Source organism: Cibotium barometz, chromosome 58, assembly GCF_041138505.1.
Source record: "Cibotium barometz isolate CiBa-2024 chromosome 58, ASM4113850v1, whole genome shotgun sequence".
Taxonomy (NCBI): Eukaryota; Viridiplantae; Streptophyta; class Polypodiopsida; order Cyatheales; family Cibotiaceae; genus Cibotium; species Cibotium barometz.
The window spans coordinates 25,352,279-25,362,738 of record NC_141103.1 but is presented as its reverse complement, the minus strand read 5'-3'; the positions used below and the strand labels follow the sequence as shown (position 1 = coordinate 25,362,738).

Sequence of the window (10,460 nt, the reverse complement as noted above, 5' to 3'; positions counted from 1 at the left end):
ACTCTTTAGGATGTGAAGGCTTATGATCTCAAACATAGTCTTACGTATATACTCCAAAGCATTGTCATGATAAGGGTTACGATCTCAGACATAGTCTTAGTAGGTATATACTCAGTCTTAGTAGGTATATACTCCAAAGCATTGTCATGATAAGGGTTACGATCTCAGACATAGTCTTAGTAGGTATATACTCCAAATAGTCATGCTAAGTAAACTATGTTGAAATAAGAAATATTACAATTTAATCACATGATAAGTGATCAAAAGCTAGTAGGAATACATATTTTTTATAATTTGATTGAGAAAATAAAAGGTAAATACAAAACCATGGGCATAAGTTAAAACATTACATATCAAGATGGTAAAAAAACATCATAAGGGACTATACTACTACATGGGTATATTACTCATGCGATATGGAGTACTTGTGGATCAAAACGTGTCCTAGCTATGGCTAGAAGTGGCTTCACACGGGCCGTGACTGTGCCTGACTTCTCTGACATGTCCACACTATTGCCAGTCACAAGCTTCCAATCAAAGCAATGTACAAGATTTGAAATTGTGAGCTCGACTATGGGCAAAGCTAAGGGCATGCCAGGGCAGCTACGTCGTCCTGTTCCAAAAGGCAATAGCTCAAAGTGTTGCCCACGCACATCAACCATGGTACTATTCAAGAATCTATCAGGCATGAATGTGTGTGGATCCTGCCAAACATGTGGGTCCCTTCCTATCGCCCATACATTTACTAGCAATCGTGTATCTTTGGGTAAGGTAAACCCTCCCACTTTGCAAGCTTCTATTGACATGTGAGGTATCAAAAGGGGTAAGGGAGTGTGCAAACGTAGTGTTTCCTTCACCACAGCCTTCATGTACGGTAGGTTGTGTAAATCTGATTCCTCCACCAAGCGTTGAGTTCCCACCACCCTATCCACCTCAACACGAACCTTTTCGAGAGTTTGGGGATTCACCAAGAGCTCTGACATTGCCCAATCTATAGTAACCGATGATGTGTCGATACCACCAGCAAGAAGCTCCTGTAATTTAACATAAGGTCAATTAAGTCCATTATGTATAGGTGATAGCATACCCAAAGTATGCATATGTAATAATCTACACACTCACTCTCTCTCTCTCTCTCTCTCTCTCTCTCTCTCTCTCTCCTCTGTGTCTCACACACACACACATATTCAATCTTCATTTAGCTATTTACATATTTTATCCCACATCTTATCTTTAAGGACAATTTAACATTCATCCTATCTAATATGACATATTCAATCTTCATTTAGCTATTTACATATTTTATCCCACATCTTATCTTTAAGGACAATTTAACATTCATCCTATCTAATATGAATCCCAACTACTTCCCAAGTCTCTTTAAAATCTAGAAGAGAGAGAGAGAGAGAGAGAGAGAGAGAGAGAGAGAGGTATTAACATTAGTAGAATGCAACACGAGGGCATATATGACCAACAGTTGGACTTGAACTCGGAAGAGAAAAGAGTTTGATACATTGGTTTTAATCAATTCCTTCCTTCCGAGCATGCACTAGTGACTACATATAGATATAAGAGCCCCTCACATAGAGGGGCATTTGGATGCTAGAACTGGTGCCTAGTCAAGAAGTCCTTCCTCGAGCAGAGGATCATCCCCATAGGCCTACCCAATAACTTTGTACAACAGGTGCCTCACTGGCATTTACAAGTCTTATGATCTTTTGAATAAATCCCCGAACATTATTAAGCTATGCCTAACGATTCGAAACAAACAATTACCAACAATACGGTTTTGATGTCGACACGTCGCAACCAGTTTGAGGACAACAAAATGTCAAGGAAGTCTTGTGGACCATTATCGGCAGCCTTCACGCTGCAGTTCTCACGTTCCTGCAGCAACCCCTCTAAGAGAATATCAGCGAGACGGTGCAGCTCGTCCATGCTGCGCTTCAACTTGCCATCTAGGAATCCTAGGCAAGGTATAACATCACCAATAACAGGCCTTTGGAACAAAACAGTAGCTTCATGGATGAGATCTTTCAAGCCTCTTCCCAACTCAGCGTTGGCGACGTCGGACAAGCTCTTCCTAACGAGGATGCGGCATATGATGTTCTCTATCATATTCTCCACACACTGTGTGAGATTCAAAGGGGATGCATGCCCGTGCTTTGCCAGCTGCTGCATGAGAAGCTTTATCTCTTGGCTTCTGATAGGCTCGAACTGGCGAACCCTAGTCGCAGTGAAGAGTTGCAGGCTGCAGAGCTTTCTCATTTCTCTCCAATGGGGGCCATATGGGCCCAAGGAGAGCGCCGTGTCCTGGCCATACTGCAAGCGCCGCGATATCTCAAAAGGCGGCCGGCTTGCAAAGGCTCTGTCGTGGGTGCGGAGAAACTCTTTGGCGAGCGATGAACTAGACACAACTACGGCATGCATGGAACCCAATTTAAGGTGGAAAAGAGGGCCATACTTGTCGGCAAGGCGGGCGAGTGAGCGGTGAGGAAGCTCCCCCGCCAAATGCAGGAGGTTTCCAATGATGGGCAAAGGGAAGGGTCCCGGAGGAAGCTGCCCTCGGGAGACAACAGTACTAACACCATAGTATAGCAATAATACCACCACTATCACTACAATTGTCATGGCACTCGAGACCCATGTCTCTTCTTCCATCCTAGGAGTTTTTAACCTATGGCCTGCTTACACAGAGCTCGCAGTCTCTCTTCTGTTGTCGAAAGCAATCTCAATTTATATGCATGGCCCGAGCCTCCTCAAATCTATCCGGAAACACATTCGTCCAATGGCTCCAACTCGGCCCATGTGCCTCCACGTCATTAAATCAATCCGTTCATCGTTAAGGCCATTTCGTTCCCAAGTTCCAACTTCTCATGCAAACGTAAGTGATGTCACTAATCGTTGACTTCGTCTGAAGTGACCTTTCGAGCTTTAAAAGACACGACTACTCCTTGACTTCATTTAAAGACCCCTCTTGAGGTTGGTCAATCACCCCGGACCCGCCATGCCTCGTTAAATTCTTCCCTATCTTGTGATCTCTCTTTATAGATGACCCATGAATTATGACTACCTTCAAAGGCTTACACTCACGTAATCGAGGCACCAAACTACTAAAGAAAGTACCACCTTCCCAAATAATTGCAAAGTTGCAAGTGTAGGCATGGGGTCAAGGCATAAAGATATGCACCATAGTCATGTTGCTTAGCCAATTGCATTGGAGTGAACACCCTAGAAAGCTCTTAGATAACCATGGAAAAGAGACAAGACTTTAAAGACACCTAGTCAAGTCCTAAGATCTCCAGCATCAAAGCTGGCACCACCACCGATTTATTTATCACACATGAAGGAGTGCCCAATTGCTAAAGACTTTGATGCATGGGTGTCACAACACAAGTAGGAAGCTAGGAAGACTTAAAGTATGATGCATACAAGACAGATTTGTTAAAGTATGCTCCCTGAAAAGGAAAGAATACTCTAGTGGCACTAATTTTCTTCTTTTCTTTTGTACTCTTTTTTCTATTTTATTTTGTTTTTGTTTTTGTTTTTTGTATATTTCTTATACACATGACACACAACTACACACACACCCCCTCCACCCCACACACACACACACACATACATGCATGCATGCATACACACTTTTTTTTATGAAAATGCATGCATACACACATACATACATGCATGCATACACATACCTCCCCCTCACACACACATACATGCATGCATGCATACACACACATGCATACTTGTATGTATACAAACACATAAATATATATGTGTACACACACGTGCATCACACACACACACACACACATACATATACACACGTGTATACACACATATACATATATACAAATACATACCTACACACACACACTACAAGGCTGGGGGGGAGGGGGGCTAACGATCATGGAATCAACACGTTGGGGCCCTCATCAAGTGTCGTAAGAAATGTTGCATCCAAAATGTAGTAAATCGACATTTTTGGTTACACAAAAGTGTTTCTTATAAGTGACACTAAATTACTTAGATATAATAATAATAATACCATACACAAAAAAATATCACTAAAAACGTTACTGCTACTAAAAGAAAGCCAACTACATTATCTTGCAAGATATTTATTTATGATGTTTTAATATAATCTCTCTCTCTCTCTCTCTCTCTCTCTCTCTCTCTCTCTCTCTCTGTCACACACACCCATCATCTTTCTCTTTCTCAAGCTCTCGTCATTTTTTTGAGATTGGGCATTCTCATTGTAGGCTATCATTTTTTTGAGATTGGGCATTCTCATTGTAGGCTATCATCAACTTTTTTGCTCCATGGAGATTGGCTTTCATGCTAAATTCATGCATTTTATTGATTAAATGATAAGAGTTGGTTGAATTTACACGTTCATTGATAAGAGTTTGTTAGTGTGTACAAAAAAAAAGCAAGAAAAGATGGCGCAAAGCTCACATACAAATATAAAAATGATAGAAAAGTATGCAATAACCGTCTATGGCTCAACGATCAAAACTCTAATAGTATAAGTACTACATTATACTCATGGCATGGATCCTTGTACAAATATAATGATCTATAAATAATCATAAAGTGATAAAAAATGCAAGATCAAAGTAAAGAAAACTAGGCCTATCTAATCCTCATCATCCGAGCTAGGGTGCCTATTCTCTTCACGATTTTGCCTCCACTTCGGTCTTCAAAGTTCTCATTTGAATATTTGCTACTACCACCAAGATCTGCACTGGGGGCCGTTTCACTCGGGCTCGCGCCCGGAGCTGCGCCACGACCCCCACGCCCTCCTACTCATCGGGGCCTCGCACTCGCCCCGATGGCCGGGTATAGGTCGCGCGCTTCAGCGCCATCCATTTTCGGGGCTAGTTGATTCGGCAGGTGAGTTGTTACACACTCCTTAGCGGATTTCGACTTCCATGACCACCGTCCTGCTGTCTTAATCAATCAACACCCTTTGTGGGATCTAGGTTAGCGCGCAGTTCGGCACCGTAACCCGGCTTTCGGTTACGTTTGGGGGAAGGCGACGCCCCAACTTCCTGAAATAAATCAATACAAATCAAAAACTTATTACTACGTAATTACCAAATCACAAAATAAACATAAGTGTGTAATTTTATCCATTAGGAAATTTTGCAGGTCATTCATAGGGACTTTTTGTAGAGAGAGAAAAAGGAGTGCATCCAATTAGGAAGAAGGCAATGTTACGTTGAAAAATAGGTTATTTCTTTTTCGTAAATCCAAAAATTCTTCTTTTCCACCTCAAAATGTATTCTACTTACACTTGATAGTCACTTTTCACACCCGAATGCATTACACACACCTGCACTTTTGTAAAGAGGAAAACTTCTATTCCTATCTATATATTAAATACACGTATCTATCTAGAGGAGGAAAAATTCCCTCCTTCTCAAACTTCCTCTTGGGCTTAAACAATTTCTTGCGCTCTTTGCATTTCCTCTACCTTTTGCACTCCATTTCCCTAAGCTTCAACCTTCTGGAATCTATTTCCTCTTGAAACGATGGGTAGCAAATCTCTTTTTTTATCATCCCGATTTTGCCCACATGCCATCATAGATGATTTAATTCCTAGGTCAAGGAGACCAAGGTCATCAGTGTTTGCCATACTTGTATCCAACTCTATCAATGCGCAAAATTAGTGGACTCAACTGTTTGCCATACTTGTATCCAACTCTAGAAGCTCTCATCTTCTAGCAATCTCTCATCTCTTTTTCGACCTCACTCAGCTTCATTACATCTTCTAGCTCTCTCTCATCTCTTTTTCGAAATCATTGAGTTCCATTGTTTCATTCTCTCTCTTCTATTCTATATGGAATCCACAAGACGTCCTTCTCATTCAATAAACTCTTGTGTCGGATGCATTGCTTATTTCAAGGTTACATCTGAAGGCTGGTTTGCTTAGGCCCAACATGTTTACATGGCAAAGAATATATATGTACCTCCAACTCAACATATTCCTATGCAAGCACATTGTAAGTTGTAGTTCAATTTTGCAAATATATTTTTTCTTTTAATACAAGTTTTAACTTCTTGTTTCTTCAGATATCCTTCCCTAAACAAGTTTTGAGTGGCAGCTTGTGGAGAGCTTCAGTGGTACTTTCCAAGCCATTCACAAAGAATTTGCAAAGCTCATGTATGGTGACTAGAATGTGGCTTTTTTCAATAAGGGTAATCTTTTTGTATACTACGCACAGTACGTTGTTCCCCCAAAAACAGGTGTGTATGGGCAAATTGAGGATTTAGCAGTGCTAAGTCTTTCTTGTCTTAATTGGGACATTCCAGATGAAGCGTCGGTGCTGAGCTTCAAACATAAAATATCCCAAGATCTTTAGAAGACCATGACTCCGAGAAGGATCTCGAGGAGGATACGGTTATCATGGTTCGTGCCTCCACATGTCTTTGTAGCTTGCTTCAAAGACGCAAAGTTACAGAGGACAAAGGCATCATGGCTAAGTAGAAACTTCCCAGTAGATTATTTGGACAACATTATAGGACTGTTTTGTAGATCTAGAGAGTATGACCATAAGGGTGATTACATAAGGTGCAATGCATGCCCTCAATTCTTGGCTTTATCTTACAATATCTCTTGACAATCTCTTACCATGGGTTATGATTATAGGAGATACAAACTTAAGTTGGGTATCTGGGAACCTTTGGATTTTGATATAGATTGCACGTCATTTAGGTTTGAGTTCATTAGAGGAAGGTTGAGGTCTATAAGGGCCCTTTAAGATGCCATGTGATTAAAAGGTTATTAAGGAAAAGGGCCAATCATGTGATGCCATGTATACAAAAAGAGTTGCAGGTTATTCCACATGTTGAAAGAAAGGAGGTTAATGTTACCTCTGAATGGATGTTAAAAGACGTTAGGGAAACCTTGGAGTTTCTTGACAACACCACCCCTAGTTATAAATTCAAGGTCAACGGTACTACAATTGGAAGAAGAGCTGAATGCTCTATATATTGTATGAGTTGTTTATCTCTCTAACTATCATGGGAATATATTTTAAGTCCTCTAGAAAAATATTATTTATCTCCTCTTGAGTAATTTGGGGACACCTAGGTTACTCTTGCGTCATGTCGGCTAGGTTAATATCGTGGGTGACACCACTATAAATATTAATACGTGCGGTATATGATGTATGTTTGAGGCCATCTATGATTATTTCAGTTAGGTTCATATGGCAGGGTGATTCCTGGGGTACTTACGCCTGGTAGTCATGAGTTGGTTATGATTTGTGCCTGTTTCATATTTGTGGGATTAATTTAATTATTAATTGGGCTTATATTTTCAGGTGATGAAGACTATGGAAAATCAAGAGTTTACTTTGGAAGAAATGTCTTGGTTCATCATATTTAATTTTTGGCAAGCATAGTAGCTTGCAACCTTAGCAAATGATTTTTCCATTTTGAACTTTAGGAAAGATACATTTATAATGTGGAATTTATTAAAGCCTAGTATGGCTTTACCCTAGTCCCAATATTTGTGTAAAAGAAGAGTGCCGTGCTCTCTAAAAAGCACATTTTGTATATTTTGGGGCTATGGCCTATTTTTGGTGAAAAGAAAGCTAATAAAGAAATACTCTTGTGTGGGGAAAGGCCACGCACAAGGGGGGGAAGATTGCACCCAGCATGGTGTATTGAGCTAAGTATTTTAATTTTGTTAAATGTTTGAATTTTAATTAATTTGATTTAGTTGAAGCTTGCAAAGCATTGGTTTTTATGGTTGAATCAATTCTTGTGAATTCTCTACTCTTCCACAATCTATCCTAGAGTAAGATTCTGGTTGCAGTGGTATCAGAGCTTGGGCTAGGAGATTTGTGGAGAAGGTAGGAAAGGGCTTCATCTTCTCAAAAATCAAGAAAGTGCAGGAATTTATCCATTGGACAGAAGGGTGCTTTGTAGGTCTTTACCCAAAGGTCAAAAAATTCAAAACTAGATCTACTCACAAACCCACTCACCACCCTGCAAAACCATGTCTCTCTATCAAAAAGTGGTTTTTCTAAATACTCAGAGAAATCAAAATCTAACCGCATGGATGAAATCCCCATAGCCAGAAACCTCACATGATTTTCTCAGAAATCAGAAAGCTTCAAGCACTAGCAAATCTATAATGGAAGCATGTTTATATGTGGAAAAGCCATTAAAAAAAATCACAAAATTCATGAAGAAATAGGCACAACGCGGGCAGCCTACCGGCGCAAATCGATAATTGGTTTTGATTTTAAAATTTTTTTTACAAAGGCTTAATCCTCTTCTATAAGCCTAATCAATCCTTAACCCAAAACCTACTTTTTCCAAGTCCCATGCAAGTCACATCACCTTTTTGAGCTTTTACTCCTCCTATTTTCAAAGAGAAATTCAAAAAGGTTTCCTATTTTGAAATTTTTGGGTGCAGAAAAGTGATTTACAGGTTTTAAAAGGCCTAAAAATTGCCTAGAAAAGGCCAGAAAATTCCAAAATCATTTCTGAAAAATTTCAAAAAATATTACAGAGATTGGGCAAGATTTATAGGACTGTTTTAGTAGGTTTCAAAGTGCAAAAAATTATTTCATCAACAATTCGACTAGCCCAAGTCTCGTAAATCATGCGAAATCGCTCAGGATTTATTTGAAGTGATGAGGATTCAATTCAGCAATTGAACAGCGTCTTTGTTCAACTTCAACCAAGATCAAATTGTGGGAGAAAAACAAGATAAGTACTTACATTTGCTTTATTTATTTACATCAAATAAAATAAAATTTTATTTATCTACATTATTTGCACAAGCACTATGCAGATTTTCCTATCTCGCCATCAATTCAGGAGCAACTCCTTTCTTTACAACATCAAATTGTAGAAGAGAGAGAGAAGCATATTGAATTGGAGAGACAGCTCACGAGTCGTAGACGCAAGCGTGACTCTTCGCTATCTTAATGACGAAGATGACACTATCCAAAGGGCTATAAATGCTACATTGCAAGCACAAAGGTCACAAAAAGAATCCAAGATTAGTCGGAAAGCTTTCATATTTCAAAATTATGACGGAAAGAAGGATGCTAGGGTCATTCTAGCTTGGCTTAGTCAACTAGATGACTACTTTACAAGAGAAAAATTTTCAGAGAGTGATAAGATTAAAATGTGCAGTCAATCATTTGGTAGACAGCGCAGCTTTATGGTGGAGTGTAATAAAGCAAGGTCATGAAAAGCTAGATTCCTAGAAAAGATTTCAACGGTTGGTTAAAAAGCACTTTTTACCCTCACAATTCAAGTCTAAAGTTAGGCACCAATGGGACACTTTGCATCAACTTGAAAAGGAAACTATGTCACAGTATGTAGAAAAGTTCTAGAATACTTTATTACAGGTGCAGGTTATGGAGAGAGTCAGCGAGAAGGACCAAAAGAGGAAATTCATTTCGGGCCTTAGATCTACCATTAGGACCGATGTGAATATGTTTTGACCTCATTCACTATCTACTGCAATATCTTTGGCAACTAATTCCGAACGCAAAAATGGTTTTCCTAAAGAGATTAAAGCACATGAGGGTACTTCTTCTAAACCATTTACTAAATCTTTTTATGCTCCAAAGAAGATGTATAAACCAGGTTATGATAAAGGCAAGGATGAGGTTAAAGGCAACATGAGTACCAATAAGAAAGTCAATGGTGAAAAACTGAAGGCACCTCCTATCAAATGTTTCAAGTGCCACAAAGAAGGACACATAGCCCCGAATTGTCCGGAGCGTATCAAGAGTTCAACACCAGCAGTAGTAGCCGCTCACGTCAATATGATTGAAGAAGACGATAATGAAGAAGAATCATTCAAGCAAGAGGGTAATTCCGATCCACACTACTTAGAATAAGAAGGTAAACCTCATGTTCATTCTTTGCTTAAAATAAAAGGAACAATAAATGGACATGAAGTTGTTATTTTGCATGATGATGGTAGTACACATGATTTCATTTCTGAAAAGACACTTAGAGCATTAAATCTTCATTCTTCACCTACGCACTATAAAGTCAAAGCAACATTTACTGGAGCAAAGTATAATTGCATGCAAGAGGTGAAAGATTTGGATTTATGCATGAAGCCCTTAACAGAAAAGAGGGATTTCTTAGTTGCACCTTTACAAGGGGTAGATATAATTTTGGGTATGCCTTGGAGACACATGTACAACCCTATTATAGACTATGACACTCATAGCATTTGTCTAAGGAAGGACAATGAAAATATTTTCCTCTAGTCAAAGGAGAAATGAGTCCTTTGTTGAATCACACTCAAGCAAAGAGAGCTCTAAGAAAAAGAGACAAGACTGATATGGTATGGGTAAACCAGCTTGATGCTGAGTCTGACACATCCAAAAGTCCAAAGTTTGATCTTTTTATCTCCAAATTTAGTGACTGTTTTATGGAAGATCTACCTCTAGGATTACCTAAGTCTA

The 10,460-nt window shown here is 39.4% G+C and overlaps 1 protein-coding gene across 1 annotated transcript; it reads right to left on the bottom strand.

Annotated features, from left to right (window-relative positions):
• Nucleotides 1–251: 251 nt before the first annotated feature.
• Nucleotides 252–2,699, bottom strand: LOC147606080 (cytochrome P450 71AU50-like). Its single transcript, XM_086792622.1, has 2 exons — nucleotides 1,777–2,699; nucleotides 252–1,034 (listed from the first exon to the last, which is right to left on the bottom strand). Exons 1-2 carry the CDS (start codon nucleotides 2,659–2,661, stop codon nucleotides 408–410), a joined length of 1,512 nt encoding a protein of 503 aa, XP_086648748.1. The 5' UTR covers nucleotides 2,662–2,699; the 3' UTR covers nucleotides 252–407.
• Nucleotides 2,700–10,460: the final 7,761 nt, after the last annotated feature.